The sequence below is a fragment of the Coregonus lavaretus genome (assembly GCF_964263955.1).
Source record: "Coregonus lavaretus genome assembly, contig: HAP1_SCAFFOLD_2537, whole genome shotgun sequence".
Classification (NCBI taxonomy): Eukaryota; Metazoa; Chordata; class Actinopteri; order Salmoniformes; family Salmonidae; genus Coregonus; species Coregonus lavaretus.
In genome coordinates, this window is record NW_028159134.1 from 34,623 (window position 1) to 58,444 (window position 23,822).

Consider the following 23,822-nt stretch of genomic DNA (forward strand, 5'->3'; position numbering starts at 1 on the left):
GTTATTTTTTTTCCCCATACTGGCCCCCCGTGGGAATTGAACCCACATCCCTGGCGTTGGAAATGCCATGCTCTACCAACTGAGCTACATCCCTACCGGCCATTCCCTCCCCTACCCTAATTGTGCGCCGCCCCATGGGTCTCGTCGTGTTCTCGGCCAACAACCCCATGGGTCTCCCGGACGCGGCCGGCTACGACAGAGCCTGGATTCGAACCAGGATCTCTAGCCTTAGACCACTGCGCCACTCGGGATTACATCTAGGATGTAATCATTAGTCCAAACAGTTGCAAATGAGAATGTCTATTGGACAAATTCAGGTATGTTTATCCCATTTTGTTCCGTTTGCTTCTGTTTAAGAAACATTTTTCAACAGAATCGGCGGAATGAATACACCCCTGATCACACGCCAACACAGTTCACTTTCATAGCAGCCACATAACAGCACACTCCCTTTGATCGTTGTATTGCTCCTCGCATCTACGCTCTCTCCTCCTCTCACCTTTTCCTTCACTTGTGGACAACAGTGCACAACACATCAGCTGTCTGTGACCAGGCTAAAAAACTTTTCAGAGACAAAACTTCATACCATAACCGCTAACCGCTACACACGGCCTACATCGTTGTCACCATATTAGCTAACATCATAGTCAAAATAACTACTAGAACTAACGCGTTATTAAACCCACTACAATCATGCAGTACAGTGTACAGTCAGCAAGCAGTTTAGCAGTTACACCAGCGGGCCCTGGTGGCCATAAATGTATAAAACCAAAAACTTACCTTGACTTGGAAGAGTTCCAGTGTTGGATAGCCTTAGCTAGCTAGCTAACATAGCATCCCTCTTTGTTTGACCTGGGTGTCTAAGTAGGCTAAACTAGATAGCTGCATTCGGTAGCTAAGTAAGTGAAAGTGAACAAATTCAATGAAATATAGCTCTCTCTTTCTCTCTCTGTTGCTTTTCCTACATTTTTGAAGAAATTAATTAGTTAAAAACTGTTAAACTATTTTATTTCTCTCTCTTTGAGTCAACCACTTACCACATTTTATGCACTGTAGCGCTAGCTAGCTGTAGCTTATGTACTGAAGTCAATGTATCCAGAGGAGGACGGAAGCTAGCTGTCCTCCGGCTACACCATGGTGCTACCCTAGAGAGGGCTGTTGAGGCTACAGTAGACCTTCATTGAATATATTTAATAGTGTTTTATCTAAAAAAGGAAAACTTTTTAATGTTTAGTGTTTTTCTGAAATTCACTGAGGAGGATGGTCCTCCCCTTCCTCCTCTGAGGAGCCTCCACTGGTATACGGCGTATACCTGCGTATATAATCCACTACTGAATTAACGTTGTTTCCACGTCATTTCAACCCCTAAAATCAATGTGATGACGTTGAATCAACGTGGAAAACGGATTGGATTTGCAAAAAGTTATCAACGTAAGGGCATTTTGTATTTTTTCAACCAACTTTTAACCTAAATCCATATCCAGTAGACGTTGAACTGACACTGTGCCCAGCGGACGTTGAACTGACACTGTGCCCAGCGGACGTTGAACTGACACTGTGCCCAGCGGACGTTGAACTGACACTGTGCCCAGCGGACGTTGAACTGACACCGTGCCCAGCGGACGTTGAACTGACACCGTGCCCAGCGGACGTTGAACTGACACCGTGCCCAGCGGACGTTGAACTGACACCGTGCCCAGCGGACGTTGAACTGACACCGTGTCCAGAGGACGTTGAACTGACACCGTGTCCAGCGGACGTTGAACTGACACCGTGTCCAGCGGACGTTGAACTGACACCATGCCCAGCGGACGTTGAACTGACACCGTGCCCAGCGGACGTTGAACTGACACCGTGCCCAGCGGACGTTGAACTGACACCGTGCCCAGCGGACGTTGAACTGACACCGTGTCCAGCGGACGTTGAACTGACACCGTGTCCAGCGGACGTTGAACTGACACCGTGCCCAGCGGACGTTGAACTGACACCGTGTCCAGCGGACGTTGAACTGACACCGTGTCCAGCGGACGTTGAACTGACACCGTGTCCAGCGGACGTTGAACTGACACCGTGCCCAGCGGACGTTGAACTGACACTGTGCCCAGCGGACGTTGAACTGACACCGTGCCCAGCGGACGTTGAACTGACACTGTGCCCAGCGGACGTTGAACTGACACCGTGCCCAGCGGACGTTGAACTGACACCGTGCCCAGCGGACGTTGAACTGACACCGTGCCCAGCGGACGTTGAACTGACACCGTGCCCAGCGGACGTTGAACTGACACCGTGCCCAGCGGACGTTGAACTGACACCGTGTCCAGCGGACGTTGAACTGACACCGTGTCCAGCGGACGTTGAACTGACACCGTGCCCAGCGGACGTTGAACTGACACCGTGCCCAGCGGACGTTGATCTGACACCGTGCCCAGCGGACGTTGAACTGACACTGTGCCCAGCGGACGTTGAACTGACACCGTGCCCAGCGGACGTTGAACTGACACCGTGCCCAGCGGACGTTGAACTGACACCGTGCCCAGCGGACGTTGAACTGACACCGTGCCCAGCGGACGTTGAACTGACACCGTGTCCAGAGGACGTTGAACTGACACCGTGTCCAGCGGACGTTGAACTGACACCGTGTCCAGGGGACGTTGAACTGACACCATGCCCAGCGGACGTTGAACTGACACCGTGCCCAGCGGACGTTGAACTGACACCGTGCCCAGCGGACGTTGAACTGACACCGTGCCCAGCGGACATTGAACTGACACCGTGTCCAGCGGACGTTGAACTGACACCGTGTCCAGCGGACGTTGAACTGACACCGTGCCCAGCGGACGTTGAACTGACACCGTGTCCAGCGGACGTTGAACTGACACCGTGTCCAGCGGACGTTGAACTGACACCGTGTCCAGCGGACGTTGAACTGACACCGTGCCCAGCGGACGTTGAACTGACACTGTGCCCAGCGGACGTTGAACTGACACCGTGCCCAGCGGACGTTGAACTGACACTGTGCCCAGCGGACGTTGAACTGACACCGTGCCCAGCGGACGTTGAACTGACACCGTGCCCAGCGGACGTTGAACTGACACCGTGCCCAGCGGACGTTGAACTGACACCGTGCCCAGCGGACGTTGAACTGACACCGTGCCCAGCGGACGTTGAACTGACACCGTGTCCAGCGGACGTTGAACTGACACCGTGTCCAGCGGACGTTGAACTGACACCGTGCCCAGCGGACGTTGAACTGACACCGTGCCCAGCGGACGTTGATCTGACACCGTGCCCAGCGGACGTTGAACTGACACCGTGTCCAGCGGACGTTGAACTGACACCGTGCCCAGCGGACGTTGATCTGACACCGTGCCCAGCGGACGTTGAACTGACACCGTGCCCAGCGGACGTTGAACTGACACCGTGTCCAGCGGACGTTGATCTGACACCGTGTCCAGCGGACGTTGAACTGACACCGTGCCCAGCGGACGTTGAACTGACACCGTGTCCAGCGGACGTTGATCTGACACCGTGTCCAGCGGACGTTGAACTGACACTGTGCCCAGCGGACGTTGAACTGACACCGTGCCCAGCGGACGTTGATCTGACACCGTGCCCAGCGGACGTTGAACTGACACCGTGTCCAGTGGACGTTGAACTGACACCGTGCCCAGCGGACGTTGATCTGACACCGTGCCCAGCGGACGTTGAACTGACACCGTGCCCAGCGGACGTTGAACTGACACCGTGCCCAGCGGACGTTGAACTGACACCGTGTCCAGCGGACGTTGATCTGACACCGTGTCCAGCGGACGTTGAACTGACACCGTGTCCAGCGGACGTTGAACTGACACCGTGTCCAGCGGACGTTGATCTGACACCGTGTCCAGCGGACGTTGATCTGACACCGTGTCCAGTGGGTTGCTTCTAAACAAAGGTTAAAAACCCCACTGCTGCAATAATAGCACAAAAGCAATATAATGTAAATAATGAAATGATCCATGATTTCCACCATTTAAAAAAAAATACATATTTACAAAGATGTATTGATTAAACATCACATTTTCTACAAAGATTTAATTTAATAACTCACAGTACATTTTCTACAAAGTTTGAATAAGTCAACAAAACAAACAAAAAAAAGCTAAACAATACAGATGCAAACAGATGTTTCAGGAAGCAACAATATAAATAAACACATGAGTACAACGTTACAAAAAACAGGAGTAGTACAATCGGCATAGAAGATCAAGTCACCTGCTATTGTAAGGCACGAAGGCATTCTCCATAACCTAGTGATGAACGACATTCCACATGCACGCAGTAGTCTGGGCTACTGACAGCCAAGACAGTCGGACACGACAGCCTGACAGTAGTCTGGGCTACTGACAGCCAAGACAGTCGGACACGACAGCCTGACAGTAGTCTGGGCTACTGACAGCCAAGACAGTCGGACACGACAGCCTGACAGTAGTCTGGGCTACTGACAGCCAAGACAGTCGGACAGTAGTCTGGGCTACTGACAGCCAAGACAGTCGGACACGACAGCCTGACAGTAGTCTGGGCTACTGACAGCCAAGACAGTCGGACAGTAGTCTGGGCTACTGACAGCCAAGACAGTCGGACAGTAGTCTGGGCTACTGACAGCCAAGACAGTCGGACACGACAGTCTGACAGTAGTCTGTGCACTTATAACCCTGAGATCAGTCTGTCATGGCCATGGGCTCAGTGCTTGAATTAGACCTGCATCTACTGCTTATAAAGGCCTAAACATCAAATCATTTCTGGGTAACAATTAAGTACTCTGATTGATTTCAATTAAAATGGTAAAAAAAAAAGAAACAGCTTGTCGTAATTTTCCACAATTTCACAGTATTATTCCAACCTCATAGTGTGGAAATATATATATAAAACAAAGGAACATCACGTTTTTGACTGCGCTGGGCCTTTAAGTACCGACGGCACATCTAGAATATTCACCCCTTAAAATATGGTAGGCTACACCAGTACTATTAAATTAAAATCAGTACCTAAAATGAGTAGCCTACCGGCACCTAAAATGAGTAGCCTACCGGCACCTAAAATGAGTAGCCTACCGGCACCCAAAGTAAGTAGCCTACTGGCACCTAAAATAAGTACCAGCACCTTTTTCCCTTCCACTTCAAGCACTGCATGCCATAGGCCGACCGTTCCATTTAGGTTTCATCGATGGGGAATGGGTCGGACCACTGGGAGGGGTCCAGGAAGACAGAACAGGTCCCGCTGTAGATCCAGAGCCTTGGGAGGAAACACTCCACCTTCCAGCTGTTCAAACCTCTGTTATACACCTCCACCTCCACGCCGTAGTCCCCCTCCATGCCCTTCCAGTGACCCCCCGTCGCAAAGAGCTGACCGTCCAACGCCACAAGACCTCCGTTCTCATGGAGCATGTGGAGCAGCTGGACCTGGGGGGAATACACAGGAGGAGAGGATTAATCAGTCCATCCATCCATCTCTCCATCCATCCATCTCTCCATCCATCTCTCCATCTATCTCTCCATCCATCCATCCATCTCTCCAGCCATCCATCTCTCCATCCATCCATCTCTCCATCCATCCATCTCTCAGCCATCCATCTCTCCATCCATCCATCTCTCCATCCATCCATCTCTCCATCCATCCATCTCTCCATCCATCTCTCCATCTATCTCTCCATCCAGCCATCCATCTCTCCATCCATCCATCTCTCCATCCATCCATCTCTCCATCCATCCATCTCTCCATCCATCCATCTCTCCAGCCATCCATCTCTCCATCCATCCATCTCTCCATCCATCTCTCCATCCATCCCTCTCTCCAGCCATCCATCTCTCCATCCATCCATCTCTCCATCCCTCTCTCCAGCCATCCATCTCTCCATCCATCCATCTCTCCATCCATCTCACCATCCATCCATCTCTCCATCCATCTCTCCATCCATCTCCATCCATCCATCCATCCATCCATCCATCCATCCATCCATCCATCCATCCATCCATCCATCTCTCCATCCATCTCTCCATCCATCTCTCCATCCATCTCTCCATCCATCCATCCATCCATCCATCTCTCCATCCATCCATCCATCCATCCATCTCTCCACCCATCCAGCCATCCATCCATGCAATATATTTGTAAAAACCCTTAATACATTGACAGTTGTCACAAAGTGCTTTCTAATAACCAGTACAATGTTTTAGAGATAAGAGAGATTATCTGTATTATATTAAAATGTTTACAGCATGCAGTGCAGACAACAGCAATTGAAACATTTCCATAAAAGCCCACCTTCTCCACATGTTAGCAGTGGGTCATAGCAGTAGACCTTTTTGGTCTAAACATAACCCTAACTCTAACCCCTAACCCCTAACCCCTAACCCTAACTCTAACCCCTAACCCTAACCCCTAACCCTAAACCTAACCCCTAACTCTAACCCCTAACCCCTAACTCTAACCCTAAACCCTAACTCTAACCCCTAACCCTAAACCCTAACCCTAACCCCTAACTCTAACCCTAACTCTAACTCCAACCCTAACTCTAACCCCTAACCCCTAACCCTAAAACCTAACTCTAACCCCTAACCCCTAACCCTAAACCCTAACCCTAACCCCTAATTCTAACCCTAACTCTAACTCCAACCCTAACTCTAACCCCTAACCCCTAACCCTAAACCCTAACTCTAACCCCTAACCCTAACTCTAACCCCTAACCCTAACTCTAACCCCTAACCCTAACTCTAACCCTAACACCTACCCCTAACCCTAACCCCTAACCCCTAACTCTAACCCTAACTCTAACCCTAACCCCTAACTCTAACCCTAACCCCTAACTCTAACCCTAACCCTAACTCTAACCCTAACCCCTAACCCTAACCCCTAAATCTAACTCTAACTCTAACCCCTAACCCCTAACCCTAACCCCTAACCCTAACTCTAACCCTAACTCTAACCCTAACCCCTAACTCTAACACTAACCCCTAACTCTAACCCTAACCCCTAACTATAACCCCTAACTCTAACCCTAACTCTAACCCTAACCCCTAACTCTAACACTAACCCCTAACTCTAACCCCTAACCCCTAACCCTAACCCCTAACCCCTAATCCCTAACTCTAACCCTAACCCCAACCCCTAACTCTAACCCTAACCCCTAACTCTAACCCTAACCCCTAACTCTAAACCTAACCCTAACTCTAACCCCTAACTCTAACCCCTAACCCCTAACCCTAACCCCTAACTCTAACCCTAACCCTAACTCTAACCCCTAACTCTAACCCCTAACCCCTAACCCCTAACCTCTAACCCCTAACCCTAACCCTAACTCTAACCCCTAACCCCTAACTCTAACCCTAACCCCTAACCTCTAACTCTAACCCTAACCCCTAACTCTAACCCTAACCCCTAACTCTAACCCTAACCCTAACCCCTAACTCTAACCCTAACCCTAACTCTAACCCCTAACCCTAACCCCTAACCCTAAACCTAACCCCTAACTCTAACCCTAACTCTAACTCCAACCCTAACTCTAACCCCTAACCCCTAACTCTAACCCTAAACCCTAACTCTAACCCCTAACCCTAAACCCTAACCCTAACCCCTAACTCTAACCCTAACTCTAACTCCAACCCTAACTCTAACCCCTAACCCCTAACCCTAAACCCTAACCCTAACCCCTAATTCTAACCCTAACTCTAACTCCAACCCTAACTCTAACCCCTAACCCCTAACCCTAAACCCTAACTCTAACCCATAACCCTAACTCTAACCCCTAACCCTAACTCTAACCCCTAACCCTAACTCTAACCCTAACACCTACCCCTAACCCTAACCCCTAACCCCTAACTCTAACCCTAACTCTAACCCTAACCCCTAACTCTAACCCTAACCCCTAACTCTAACCCTAACCCTAACTCTAACCCTAACCCCTAACCCTAACCCCTAAATCTAACTCTAACTCTAACCCCTAACCCCTAACCCTAACCCCTAACCCTAACTCTAACCCTAACTCTAACCCTAACCCCTAACTCTAACACTAACCCCTAACTCTAACCCTAACCCCTAACTCTAACCCCTAACTCTAACCCTAACTCTAACCCTAACCCCTAACTCTAACACTAACCCCTAACTCTAACCCCTAACCCCTAACCCTAACCCCTAACCCCTAATCCCTAACTCTAACCCTAACTCTAACCCTAACCCCTAACTCTAACCCTAACCCCTAACTCTAACCCTAACCCTAACTCTAACCCCTAACTCTAACCCCTAACCCCTAACCCTAACCCCTAACTCTAACCCTAACCCTAACTCTAACCCCTAACTCTAACCCCTAACCCCTAACTCTAACCCTAACTCAAACCCCTAACCCCTAACCTCTAACCCCTATCCCTAACCCTAACTCTAACCCCTAACCCCTAACTCTAACCCTAACCCCTAACCTCTAACTCTAACCCTAACCCCTAACTCTAACCCTAACCCTAACCCCTAACTCTAACCCTAACCCCTAACTCTAACCCCTAACCCCTAACCCCTAACCCTAACCCCTAACCCTAACCCTAACCCCTAACCCTAACCCCTAACCCCTAACCCCTAACCCCTAACCCCTAACCCTAACCCTAACCCCTAACCCTAACCCTAACTCTAACCCCTAACTCTAACCCCTAACCCCTAACTCTAACCCTAACCCTAACCCCTAACCCCTAACCCCTAACTCTAACCCCTAACCCTAACCCTAACCCCTAACTCTAACCCTAACCCCTAACCTTAACTCTAACCCCTAACCCCTAACCCTAAACCCTAACTCTAACCCCTAACTCTAACCCCTAACCCCTAACCCTAAACCCTAACCCTAACCCCTAACTCTAACCCTAACTCTAACTCCAACCCTAACTCTAACCCCTAACCCCTAACCCTAAACCCTAACTCTAACCCCTAACCCCTAACCCTAAACCCTAACCCTAACCCCTAATTCTAACCCTAACTCTAACTCCAACCCTAACTCTAACCCCTAACCCCTAACCCTAAACCCTAACTCTAACCCCTAACCCTAACTCTAACCCCTAACCCTAACTCTAACCCCTAACCCTAACTCTAACCCTAACACCTACCCCTAACCCTAACCCCTAACCCCTAACTCTAACCCTAACTCTAACCCTAACCCCTAACTCTAACCCTAACCCTAACTCTAACCCTAACCCCTAACCCTAACCCCTAAATCTAACTCTAACTCTAACCCCTAACCCCTAACCCTAACCCCTAACCCTAACTCTAACCCTAACTCTAACCCTAACCCCTAACTCTAACACTAACCCCTAACTCTAACCCTAACCCCTAACTCTAACCCCTAACTCTAACCCTAACTCTAACCCTAACCCCTAACTCTAACACTAACCCCTAACTCTAACCCCTAACCCCTAACCCTAACCCCTAACCCCTAATCCCTAACTCTAACCCTAACCCCAACCCCTAACTCTAACCCTAACCCCTAACTCTAACCCTAACCCCTAACTCTAACCCTAACCCTAACTCTAACCCCTAACTCTAACCCCTAACCCCTAACCCTAACCCCTAACTCTAACCCTAACCCTAACTCTAATCCCTAACTCTAACCCCTAACCCCTAACTCTAACCCTAACTCTAACCCCTAACCCCTAACCTCTAACCCCTAACCCTAACCCTAACCCCTAACCCCTAACTCTAACCCTAACCCCTAACCTCTAACTCTAACCCTAACCCCTAACTCTAACCCTAACCCCTAACTCTAACCCTAACCCTAACCCCTAACCCCTAACTCTAACCCCTAACCCTAACCCTAACCCCTAACCCTAACCCCTAACCCTAACCCTAACCCCTAACCCCTAACCCCTAACCCCTAACCCTAACCCCTAACCCCTAACCCCTAACCCTAACCCCTAACCCCTAACCCCTAACCCTAACCCCTAACCCTAACCCTAACTCTAACCCCTAACTCTAACCCCTAACCCCTAACTCTAACCCTAACCCTAACCCTAACCCCTAACCCTAACCCCTAACCCCTAACCCCTAACCCCTAACCCTAACTCTAACCCCTAACTCTAACCCCTAACCCCTAACCCTAACCCCTAACCCCTAACCCCTAACTCTAACCCCTAACCCCTAACCCCTAACCCCTAACCCTAACCCCTAACCCTAACCCACCTTCTGCCACATGTTAGCCAGTGGGTCATAGCAGTAGACCTTCTTGGTGTTGTCAGCGATCAGGTAGATGAGCCCCTCCACTGAGACGCAGCGAGGAGAGGACAGGTACTTGGGGATGAAGGGAGAGCAGATGATACTCCACCCATCTTGAGGACAGAGAGGCACAATGGGGCAAAGGTATGAGATAGGATTCTGATGAGCATCTGAGAACTGTTGTAGCCTACCTGTTTTTCCTTTATCCTCACTCAAAACGTATTTAGTGTAATGGACAAAGGTAGAGAAGGGCATCTGAACAACACATGCTACATCTGAGAGGTAGGCTACCTGTTTGATTGCACTGACAATAGAATTTAGATGGGATACTAAAAGGATACTGTTTTGACACCATCTACTGCGAAACAAGTTGCATTTCTAAAGCGATAAACAATTATTGGGATCATTGCTGGGGTCAATTCCTTTTAAATTCAGTAAATCCTATAATAATATGCCATTTAGCAGACGCTTTTATCCAAAGCAGCTTACAGTCATGCGTGCATACATTTTTGTGTATGGGTGGTCCCGGGGATCGAACCCACTACCTTGGCGTTACAAGCGCCGTGCTCTACCAGCTGAGCTACAGAGGACCATGAAATGAAGTGAACTTGAAATGCAATTGACCCTAACACTGGTGACGGTTCCATATTGTGAGTATATTAGCTACAGTATATGATGATCCACGTTGTTCCTACCTACCTATAACAGGGTTGTAGCACTGCAGAGTCAAGGCGTTGTACTTAACAGCACAGGAACCTATCACGTACAGTTTACCATGGCAGGCAGTAGCTGTGAAGTTTGTCACGTATTTCACAGCAGGGCATGTTCGGGCCCAGGTGTCATTATATGGGTCATAGTGCTCAATGTCTACAAAGTCCATTGTAGTGCCTGTGGAGAGAAAACAATGGTGTTATATGACCAGACCACTGTTAATAAAAACTTGAACTAATTATGACAAAACATATCTATCACTACAGATCGGCAGGCTGCAGTGGTATAGGGGTCTGTATAGTATAGAGAATACCCTATTTCCTATAGGTCTATTTCCTATACGTCAAGTTCCTATAGGTATATTATAGGTCTAGTTCCTATAGGTATATTATAGGTCTAGTTCCTATAGGTATATTATAGGTCTAGTTCCTATAGGTATATTATAGGTCTAGTTCCTATAGGTATATTATAGGTCTAGTTCCTATTGGTATATTATAGGTCTAGTCCCTTTAGGTATATTATAGGTCTAGTTCCTATAGGTGTAGTTCCTATAGGTATATTATAGGTCTAGTTCCTATAGGTATATTATAGGTCTAGTTCCTATATGTATATTATAGGTCTAGTTCCTATAGGTATATTATAGGTCTAGTTCCTATAGGTATATTATAGGTCTAGTTCCTATAGGTATATTATAGGTCTAGTTCCTATAGGTCTAGTTCCTATAGGTATATTATAGGTCTAGTTCCTATAGGTATATTATAGGTCTAGTTCCTATAGGTATATTATAGGTCTAGTTCCTATAGGTCTAGTTCCTATAGGTATATTATAGGTCTAGTTCCTATAGGTATATTATAGGTCGAGTTCCTATAGGTCTAGTTCCTATAGGTCTAGTTCCTATTGGTATATTATAGGTCTAGTTCCTATAGGTATATTATTGGTCTAGTTCCTATAGGTCTTATTTCTCTCTTTCCTCCAATGACGTAGATCTCTCCGCTGAGGGCTGCTGATGTGTGGTTAGTCCGGGGCCGGAGCATGGGAGCCACCGTCACCCACCGCCCCTCTCTGGTGATGTACTTCCAGGTCTCTGTGGTCGACCAGGTGTTGGATTGGGAACCCCTCGAGCCCCCTAAGAAGAGTGAGTGAGTGAGTGAGTGAGTGAGTGAGTGAGTGAGAGAGAGAGAGAGAGAGAGAGAGAGAGAGAGAGAGAGAGAGAGAGAGAGAGAGAGAGAGAGAGAGAGAGAGAGAGAAAGAAAGAGAGACACCATCAGATCATTGTCAATCCTCTATTCAGGACACTGAGGATACTGGATACATCAATTATATTGATCAAGTAAGCACCCAGCACACTGCAACACTTGGAAGAAATCTGTAATTGCATGTATTTATTTGATGTATTTATGTATTTATTTGATGTATTTATTTTATGAATTCATGTATTTATTTTTTCTGATCAAGTGCCCTAAATAAAAGCCAACCAACCTGTGACATAAACGTCATTATTCAGAGAGACCACAGAGTATCCGTACTTGTTGTGGTTGGGGAAGACCGGCAGCTCATACCACTGCTCTGTAGAGAGAGACATGATAATGTTATTCACATCACAACATTAACATTATTTAGAGGGTCTTTGCTGGAGGGACACTAGCCTGTTACCAGATCTGTTTGTGCTGTCTTGTCAACTCCTATGGTCATTGGCACGTGACAATTTTGGCCAGACAGCACAAACAGATCAAGGAACCAGGTTATAGGGATACAGACGCTCAGAACACATGGGTGCGGAAGAGGAAGATGGGGAGGAAGAGGAAGATGGGGAGGAAGGGGAAGATGGGGAGGAAGGGTAAGATGGGGAGGAAGGGGAAGATGGGGAGGAAGGGGAAGATGGGGAGGAAGGGGAAGATGGAGAGGAAGGGTAAGATGGGGAGGAAGGGGAAGATGGGGAGGAAGGGGAAGATGGGGAGGAAGGGGAAGATGGGTGAGGAAGAGGAAGATGGGGAGGAAGAGGAAGATGGGTGATGAAGAGGAAGATGGGGAGGAAGGGGAAGATGGGTGAGGAAGGGGAAGATGGGGAGGAAGGGGAAGATGGGTGAGGAAGAGGAAGATGGGGAGGAAGAGGAAGATGGGTGATGAAGAGGAAGATGGGGAGGAAGGGGAAGATGGGTGAGGAAGAGGAAGATGGGGAGGAAGAGGAAGATGGGGAGGAAGGGGAAGATGGTGAGGAAGGGGAAGATGGGGAGGAAGGGGAAGATGGGGAGGAAGGGGAAGATGGGGAGGAAGAGGAAGATGGGAAGGAAGAGAAAGATGGGGAGGAAGGGGAAGATTAGGAGGAAGGGGAAGATGAGGAGGAAGGGGAACGTTACGTGTCTTAGGGTTGTAGAAGCCGCAGTTCCCGGGCAGCAGCCTGGGGTCTCTGTCTTCATCATCCTCGTCATCTTCGTCATCTGAGTCGTCCAGCGAGCGGCCTCCCATCACGAATAACACCTCCTGCAGGTTAGGTTGGGGACTCGGGCTGCCACTCTGGACCACGTCTCCTGGCTTCACGCCCATTTTCTACACAAAGACAGTGATTTGGAAATGTTGGGATATATGGAAGTTCTCTCTGCACTGATAAAACTAAAGGTTTCCCAGACACAGAACAAGTCTCGCCCTGGAATGAACTCAATGTAGAACCTCCGTTGAAAGTGCTTTTGATTCAAGGACTAGGCTTTTTGGTGGCTGGTTAAACCGGACCATTAAGTATAAAAGACTAAAACATTGGTACTTTATTATCTTGTATTCATATACCTCTCTGCAGACCATCTCCACTGCCTCCACACAGCTGGGAGAGGCTAGGACCAGGCTATCCTTCATTAGGGTGTTGGTGAGGTAGTCAGGAGGCAGGAGGGCCAGGCGGGTCAGCCCCAGAAGCTCCGGGAGGTGGGGGAGTCGGGACTCCTGGTGGTGCCTCACCCAGGCCAGTGCTGCCTCCACACGGGTACACTCTGTCCTGGTCTGCAGCCTCTCGTTGGACAGACACGCCACTAACCTCTCCTTCTCCAGCAGAGGGAACTCCTCCCAGCGCTGCACGGCCTCGAAGTTCTCCAGGAGGAATGCCCAGGCCTTTGCTACCACCTCGGGACAGCCGTGGACCTCCCCGAACGCCAGGATGCCCAGGCAGTTGGTGGCATCAATCTGGTGCTGGAGATAACGGCTGCACACGGTCCGGACCGCCTGGAACTGTAGCTGGCTGGACGTGCGTATCAGGCCCTCCACGTTCCCCTGGTTGATGGTGAGTTTCCCTGTGTAGCAGAAGTCTAGAAGGGAAGCCATGATGTCAGGGTCCACGCCGTGCAGCTCCACCCGGGCCGCGATGCTCTCCACAAAATCCCCGGAGAACATGGAGTGGAAGTAGACGCTGCAGAGAGCCAGGACGGCCCGGTGGCAGGGGAAGTCGCGGCCGCCCGCGGCCAGGGTCACGTCCACTAGTTTGGGGTTGCAGCAGAGGGAGCGCAGCCCCTCCAGGATGCTCTGGGGGTGGGAGGCCAGGCAGAAGTCCAGGTCGTCCACGTTACGCACCATGGTGACCACGCCCCTTCTTCACCTTTACCCTTCGGACCACTAATCTCTTAATCTGTTCAGAACGGGCCAACAGCTGCGGTCAATGTTTACCTACAAGAGGAGAGATGAGGGAGGAGAATTCTCGGACAAAACTTAATCTTCAGGGTCCGTATCCACAAAGAACGTCTCTGAGGAAGAATGCTGATCTAGGATCAGGTTCCCCCTCTCATTCATTATGATTTTAAAAGGCAAAACTGCACTCCTACTCAGAGATGCTTTGTGAATACGGACCCAGGATGACAACGACAGTGTTAGTAAGCAGGTGGCCTGAGAGAGGTCATCCAAGTTCAGTACAGTAAAATGGCTAGAATACACGTCATGTTTATTCATATAGCAATATGAATCATGTTATAGAACACTTACAACAACCACAGCTTGGAACACAGGTGCTTGCAAAAGGCTGTTTATCTGTCACATTCATAATAACAACTTGTTACTTTGAAGCTGATTTTCTACCCCTAGAGTGCTGATTAAATGTGTTTACAAGAGAAAGAACAAGAGAAAATAATGAAAAAAAAGGAAAATACACCAAGTAATTTAGAAATAATGAAACATTTATACAAGATCTTTTATCCACCGACTAAAAGATCCAGAACCTCCCAAAGCTTCTGAAAAGCCCCTCCAGCATAAACTAGCTGGCTGGGATGGATCAGGACCACTGACTGGACTGACTGAACGCAATCCAGTCCTCTCCACTGGACCCTCAGCTGCACAATATACGTCATCAGTTTGGGCACCAGGCATGTCTGTATAGCCTCCCCCCACAGAGAACAGGCTACTCAGGCGAAGTAAGATCAAAGTTAGATCAAGCTGAAGCATTGTTTGCAAGATCACATAATGATCACAGTATTCCACATAACAAAACCGATTATAGTTGCATAGTATAACGTTACAAAAAACACCACTGCACGCGACTAGGCATGTTTTCCAGCGGCAGGGACTGGGAAACTAGCCAGGATCAAGGGGAAGATTAACTGAGAAAAGTACAGAGAGATCCTTGATGAAAACCTGCTCCAGAGCGCTCAGGACAACAGACTGGGGCAAAGGTCCACCTTCCAACAGGACAACGACCCTAAGCACACAGCCAAGACAAGGAAGGAGTGGCTTCGGGACAAGTCTCTGAATGTCCTTGAGTGGGCCAGCCAGAGCCCGGACTTGAACCCGATCGAACATCTCTGGAGAGACCTGAAAAATAGCTGTGCAGCGATGCTTCCCATCCAACCTGACAGAGCTTGAGAGGATCTGCCGAGAGGAATGGGAGAGACTCCCCAAATACAGGTGTGCCAAGCTTGTAGCGTCATACCCAAGAAGACTTTGAGGCTGTAATCGCTGCCAAAGGTGCTTCAACAAAATACTGAGTAAAAGGTCTAAATACTTATGTAAATGTGATATTTCCGGGGTTTTTTGTTGTTGAAATTTGCAAAGATTTCAGCAAATCTGTTTTTGCTTAGTCATTACACTCAGTCGTATTTAGTAGAATAATTAATGGATTGCCAATATTTTGGCACGTCAACTTTTAGGTTAGGAAAGTTAATACATGAAACCACCTAAATATACTCACATTCACTGAACATTTAGTATTTGAAACTCAAACATTCATTTCCCAACTGCTTTTTCTATAATTATACAGGCTCTTCATCCTTCTCCAAACCTTATAGTCCAATGCATCCAACATTTTGCCATGGGATTGGGCAGCTGCTATTGGAGAACTCATCCGGTTTAGAACTATTATTGTGCTAATATTTGTGTTTTTTCGCATTATTTGTAATTTATTCTGTACATAATGTTTCTGCCACCATCTCTTATGACCAAAAATTACTTCTGGATATCAGGACAGCGATTACTCACCTCGTATTGGAAGAAGATTTTTTCTTCAACGAGTCAGACGCGAAGGATATTCTACAGACACCCGAAAGGCCCAAATCCCTGTCATTCGCATGAGAAAGAGACAGAGATATCGTGGACGTAGATCGGGGTGCCTTGTAAGGATCAGACGGTGAGCAATCTGCCTCTTCCATCAATCCTATTAGCCAATGTACAATAATTGGAAAACATAATGGACGACCTAAGATCAAGAATATCCTACCAATGGGACATTAAAAAGCGAGTCATGTCTGAACGACGACATAGATAACACACAACTGGCAGGATATACGATACATCGGCAGGAGAGAACAGCTGACTCTGGTAAGACAAGGGTGGCGGTTTGTGTATATTTGTAAACAACAGCTGGTGCACAATATCTAATACTAAGGAAGTCTCAAAGTTTTGCTCGCCTAAGGTAGAGTATCTCATGATAAGCTGTAGACCACACTATTTACCAAGAGAGTTTTCTGTATAAGGCCATAAGCAAACAGGAAAATGCTCATCCAGAGGCAGCACTCCTAGTGGCCAGGAACTTTAATGAAGGGAAACTTAAATCCGTTTTACCTAATTTCTTCCAACATGTTAAATGTGCAACCATGAGAAAAAAAACTCTAGACCACCTTTACTCCACACACAGAGACGCGTACAAAGCTCTCCCTCGCCACCATTTGGCAAATCTGACCATAACTCCATCCTCCTGATTCCTGCTTATAAGCAAAAACTAAAGCAGGAAGCACCAGTGACTCGGTTAATAAGGAAGTGGTCAGATGACGCAGATGCTTAGCTACAGGACTGTTTTGCTAGCACAGACTGGAACATGTTCCGGGATTCTTCAGATAGCATTGAGGAGTACACCACATCAGTCACTGCCTTCATCAATAAGTGCATCGATGATGTCGTCCCCACAGTGACCGTACGTACATACCCCAACCAGAAGCCATGGATTACAGGACACATCCGCACTGAGCTAAAGGGTAGAGCTGCCGCTTTCAAGGAGCAGGACTCTAACCCGGATGCTTATAAGAAATCTCGCTATGCCCTCCGACGAACCATCAAACAGGCAAAGAGCCAATACAGGACTAAGATTGAATCGTACTACACCGGCTCTGACGCTCGTCGGATGTGGCAGGGCATGAAAACTATTACAGACTACAAAGGGAAGCACAGCCGCGAGCTGCCCAGTGACACAAGACTTCCAGACGAGCTAAACCACTTCTATGCTCGCTTCGAGGCAAGCAACACTGAAGCATGCATGAGAGCACCAGCTGTTCCGGATGACTATGTGATCACGCTCTCCGTAGCCGATGTGAGTAAGACTTTTAAGCAGGTCAACATTCACAAGGCCGCAGGACCAGACGGATTACCATGATGTGTACTCCGAGCATGTGCTGACCAACTGGCAAGTGTCTTCACTGACATTTTCAACATGTCCCTGACTGAGTCTGTAAAACCAACATGTTTCAAGCAGACGACCACCATAGTCCCCGTGCCCAAGGACTCTAAGATAACCTGCCTAAATGACTACCGACCCGTAGCACTGACGTCTGTAGCATGAAGTGCTTTGAAAGGCTGGTCATGGCTCATATCAACAACATTATCCCAGAAACCCTAGACCCACTCTAATTTGCATACCGCCCCAACAGATCCACAGATGATGCAATCTCTATTGCACTCCGCACTGCCCTTTCCCAACTGGACAAAAGGAACACCTATATGAGAATGCTATTCATTGACTACAGCTCAGCATTCAACCCCATAGTGCCCTCAAAGCTCATCACTAAGCTAATGATCCTGGGACTAAACACCTCCCTCTGCAACTGGATCCTGGACTTCCTGATGGGCCGCCCCCAGGTGGTAAGGGTAGGTAACAACACATCTGCCACACTGATCCTCAACACGGGGGCCCCTCAGGGGTGCGTGCTCAGTCCCCTCCTGTACTCCCTGTTCACCCATGACTGCATGGCCAGGCATGACTCCAACACCATCATTAAGTTTGCCGACGACACAACAGTGGTAGGCCTGATCACCGACAATGATGAGACAGCTTATAGGGAGGAGGTCAGAGACCTGGCCGTGTGATGCCAGGATAACAACCTCTCCCTCAACGTGACCAAGATAAAGGAGATGATTGTGGACTACAGGAAAAAAAGAGGACTGACAACGCCCCCATTCTCATCGACGGGGCTGTAGTGGAACAGGTTGAGATCTTCAAGTTCCTTGGTGTCCACATCACCAACGAACTATCATGGTCCAAACACACCAAGACAGTTGTGAAGAGGGCACGACAAAGCCTATTCCCCCTCAGGAGACTGAAAAGATTTGGCATGGGTCCTCAGATCCTCAAAAAGTTCTACAGCTGCACCATTGGAGAAGCATCCTGACTGGTTGCATCACCGCCTGGTATGGCAACTGCTTAGACTCTGACTGCAAGGCACTAGAGAGGGTAGTGCGTACGGCCCAGTACATCACTGGGGCCAAGCTTCCTGCCATCCAGGACCTCTATACCAGGCGGTGTCAGAGGAAGGCCCTCAAAATTGTCAAAGACTCCAGCCACCCTAGTCATAGACTGTTCTCTCTGCTACCGCACGGCAAGCGGTACCGGAGTGCCAAGTCTAGGTCCAAAATACTTCTCAACAGCTTCTACCCCCAAGCCATAAGACTCCTGAACAGCTAATCATGGATACCTGGACTATTTGCACTGCCCCCCCCCCCCCCCCCCCCCCCCCACTCCATCTTTTTACGCTACTGCTACTTTGTTAATTATTTATGCATAGTCACTTTAACTCTACCCACATGTACATATTACTTCAACTACCTCAACTAGCCGGTGCCCCCGCACATTGACTCTGCACCGGTACCCCACTGTATATATAGCCTCCCTACTGTTATTTTATTTTACTTCTGCTCTTTTTTTCTCAACACTTTTTGGTTTTATTCTAATTTTTTGTTAAAAATAAATGCACTGTTGGTTAAGGGCTGTAAGTAAGCATTTCACTGTAATGTCTGCACCTGTTGTATTCGGCGCATGTGGCCAACATAATTTGATTTGATTTGATTTGATTTGAAAGCCAGCTAGCCAACAAACAGGCAAATAAAGGTAGCTAACCAATCAATGTGCTTTTGTTTTGATTAACTAGGTAGCTAGCTAGATAGAAGCGCTAACTAGTTAGCTAACGTAACGCTATACCAGTCAGATGAGAGCTAACATTGGCTAGGTAGCTAACCAACAAACAAGGAAAGCTAGCTAGCTATATTTTGCCAAGTAAGGTTTTTTTTATATAAGGCTGAAGTCATCATGTGTAAACTGTTGATCTAGACACTTGTATGTAATGGGAGAGCAATCAAATATGCACAAATAAGATCCTTGGCTCCTATGATAGCCAGTTAACGTTAAATATAATAATAATATGCCAGTTAACGTTAACTAGCTAGGCAACGTTAGCCAAAGTAAGACTGTAACGTTAGCTAACTTGTATTGCCAGTTCATGCACGACAAAATATCATATTTTCTTACACAAAACATAGCTAACTGAACAAAAATATAAACGCAACATGTAAAGTGTTGGTCCCATGTTTCATGAGCTGAATAAAAAATATCCCAGAAATGTTCCATAAGCACAAAAAAGCTAATTTATCTAAAATGTTGTGCACAAATTTGTTTACATCGCTGTTAGTCAGCATTTCTCCTTTTCCAAGATAATCCATCGACCTGACAGGTGTGACATATCAAGAAGCTGATTAAACAGCATGATCATTATGCAGGTGCCCCTTGTGCTGGGGACAATAAAAGGCGGTTTTGTCTCACAACACAATGCCACAGATGTCTCAAGTTTGAGGGAGTGTGCAATTGGGATGCTGACTGTAGGAATGTCCACCAGAGCTGTTGTCAGAGAATTTCATGTTCATTTCTCTACCATAAGCTGCTTCCAACGTCGTTTTAGAGAATTTGGCAGTACGTCCAACCAGCCTCACAACCGCAAACCATGTGTAATCATGTCACCCCAGGACCTCCACATCTGGCTTCTTCACCTGCGAGATCATCTGAGACCAGCCACCCAGAGAGCTGATGAAACTGAAGAGTATTTATGTCTGTAATAAAGAGCTTTTGTGGGGAAAAACACATGATTGTTTACTTTACTTTTATTGCTGTGTTATAAACTGAATGCTGATTGGCTGAAAGCTGAATTGCATGGTATATCAGACAGTATACCACGGGTATGACAAAACATGTATTTTTACTGTTCTAATTACGTTTTTAACCTGTTTATAATAGCAATTAGGCACCTCAGGGGTTTGTGGTATATGGCCAATATACCACAGCTAAGGGTCGATGAAAATTCTGAAAATAAATTGTTTTTGTCAATTGTGTGGTCAAGCCAGTCCTCCATGAAAGCAATTTCGTTTGTCCTTCTCTTAATGCCAAGAGTGTGCAAAGCTGTCATCAAGGCAAAGGGTGGCTATTTGAAGAATCTCAAATATAAAATATGTTTTGATTTGTTTAACACGTTTTTTGGTTACTACATGATTCCATGTGTGTTATTTCATAGTTTTGATGTCTTCACTATTATTCTACAATGTAGAAAATAGTAAAAATAAAGAAAAACCCTTGAATGAGTAGGTGTTCTATAACTTTTGACCGGTAGTGTATATATGCTTTACTTGATAACAGATGTCACCAGCTGCCTACTACCTTAGAAACGGATAATGTGATTGGCAGATGTGATCAGCAGAGATAGTACCATGGATAGTACACAAGTTTTGATTGGTTTACAGTTTAGTACACTGCGGCGTTCGCCTGTGCAGCTAGCAAACATAAAAGTAATAATTGACATTGCCAACAAACAGAAATGTGTTCAGAATAAATAAATATACACAATACGTAAAAACCAGCTCCTCCCTCGAACGGAGATCCATCATCTGGAAAACTAAAGCAGACAGCTGCCTGTTTGTTAACTCAATCTGCTCAAAAATTCACTCACTGTACATCATTCAAAACAACACTGTACATCATTCAAAACAACACTGTACATCATTCAAAACAACCCTGTACATCATTCAAAACAACACTGTACATCATTCAAAACAACACTGTACATCATTCAAAACAACACTTGTACATCATTCAAAACAACACTGTACATCATTCAAAACAACACTGTACATCATTCAAAACAACACTTGTACATCATTCAAAACAACACTGTAGGCTACTTCAAAACAACACTGTATAACTCAAGATCTAAGTGCATATTGAGATGGGTGAAACTTAAAGAATTATAATTCACGATTGAATGCAGTGCTTTTTGTCTTACAGTAACGTTATGCTATTGTATTCGGTTCTGTTATGTAGAATACTGTGATCATTATGTGAGATCTTGCAGACATTGATTCAGTTTGATCTAACTGTATTAAACAAGCACCATTGGCCTGAGTAGCCTGTTCTCTATAGACAATATACACATACGCAGAAAGTGATCCGCACATGCCCAGAATCTTCGGGAAGCTTCGTATATTTTAGTCGTTGGATTAAAGACCCCGAAAAAGTTGGATCAGCAGCCAAGTACCAATTTATGATACAAAATAGTTTGTGAGCTTTTACGCCTAGGCCTCATGCACAATTTAATGTAGAGTCATGCAGTGAAAACTTTATATAGTACGTGGGATTTCACAATATTTCCTTCGTATCCTAGGAGAGTTGACATGAAATGTTTTTTTTTTTTTATAAAAGTCAAACATTGCTGTCTTACCAAGTCACAGAGCTATCTGTATCCCATGCTCCATCCGGCCCGCGGTAAATTACATTTCCTATCTTCAAACAAACACTGTAACAGAGAAAAGAAATGACAGACTTACCAGAGAGAGAAACCAAGGGAGTAATTGCTCATATTTCCTGTAAATGGAGCGTGTGGTTAAGTGACCGGCTAGATAGAACAACATGTAATTGGCAGTGTGGAGGACGACTGCTAGAGCCAAGTCATTGGGGCATAATTCTGCGGCCAAACGGCACCCTATTCCCTATATAGTGCACTATTTTTTGACCAGCCCTATGGGGTCTAGGGTCCTATTCAGGCAGCAGCTGCTGGTCTTTCAGAGGGCTATTTTTAGGATGGCCAGAGACTCGGGACTAAAGTCAGATTCCAAACAGCGTGGTGGGTTTCAACACACTCCACACCTGCTGTTAAAGGGACACACACACACATACACACACACACACACATACACACACACACATACACACACACACACATACACACACACACACACACACACACACACACACACACACACACAGACAGGCAAGCATACTCACACTCTCTCTCGCTCTCTCTTTCTCAGCCCCCCCCCCCCCTTTACTCTCTCCATTCTCAGGAGAATTAGAAGATGGTTAATGAGATACTGTAATTGAAATAACAACTGCTTGTCAAGGAGTAAGACAGTTTCATTCATTACGTTACAGTGGCTCCATGATCAAATAAAATGTTATTTGTCACATACACGTGTTTAGCAGATGTTATAGCGGGTGTGGCGAAATGTTTGTGCTTCTAGCTCCGACAGTGCAGTAATATCTAACAATTACACAACATATACCCAATACACACAAAACTAGTAAGGAATGGGATTTAAGAATATATACATATATGGACAAGCAATGACAGAGCGGCATGGACTAATATACAGTAGAATATTATAGAATAGAATGCAGTATATACATATGAGATGAGTAGTGCACGATATGTAAACATTATTAAAGTGACTAGTGTTCCATTTCTTAAAGTGGCCAGTGATTTCAATAGGCAGCAGCAGCCTCTAATGTGCTAGTGATGGCTATTTAACAGTCTGATGGCCTTGAGATAGAAGCTATTTTTCATTCTCTCGGTCCCAGCTTACATTTCCTATCTTCAAACAAACACTGTAACAGAGAAAAGAAATGACAGACTTACCAGAGAGAGAAACCAAGGGAGTAATTACTCATATTTCCGGTAAATGGAGCGTGTGGTTAAGAGACCGGGTAGATAGAACAACATGTAATTGGCAGTGTGGAGGACGACTGCCATGTCACCGGGGTTAACACCCCTACTCTTACAATAAGTGCCATGGGATTTTTTTAATGAACACAGAGATACAGCAGACCCGGTGCTGTGGGGGTAGAGATGTAGCAGACCCGGTGCTGTGGGGGTAGAGATGTAGCAGACCCGGTGCTGTGGGGGTAGAGATGTAGCAGACCCGGTGCTGTGGGGGTAGAGATGTAGCAGACCCGGTGCTGTGGGGGTAGAGATGTAGCAGACCCGGTGCTGTGGGGGTAGAGATGTAGCAGACCCGGTGCTGTGGGGGTAGAGATGTAGCAGACCCGGTGCTGTGGGGGTAGAGATGTAGCAGACCCGGTGCTGTGGGGGTAGAGATGTAGCAGACCCGGTGCTGTGGGGGTAGAG

General features: G+C 46.9%; 1 protein-coding gene across 1 annotated transcript; it reads right to left on the minus strand.

The window, feature by feature from the left end:
• Positions 1-4,091: 4,091 nt before the first annotated feature.
• On the minus strand, positions 4,092-22,340 carry klhl30 (kelch-like family member 30). Its single transcript, XM_084197509.1, has 8 exons — positions 22,246-22,340; positions 13,714-14,577; positions 13,290-13,479; positions 12,412-12,498; positions 11,903-12,058; positions 10,921-11,109; positions 10,189-10,334; positions 4,092-5,441 (listed from the first exon to the last, which is right to left on the minus strand). Exons 2-8 carry the CDS (start codon positions 14,485-14,487, stop codon positions 5,193-5,195), a joined length of 1,791 nt encoding a protein of 596 aa, XP_084053635.1. The 5' UTR covers positions 14,488-14,577; positions 22,246-22,340; the 3' UTR covers positions 4,092-5,192.
• Between the last annotated feature and the right edge of the window lie 1,482 nt (positions 22,341-23,822).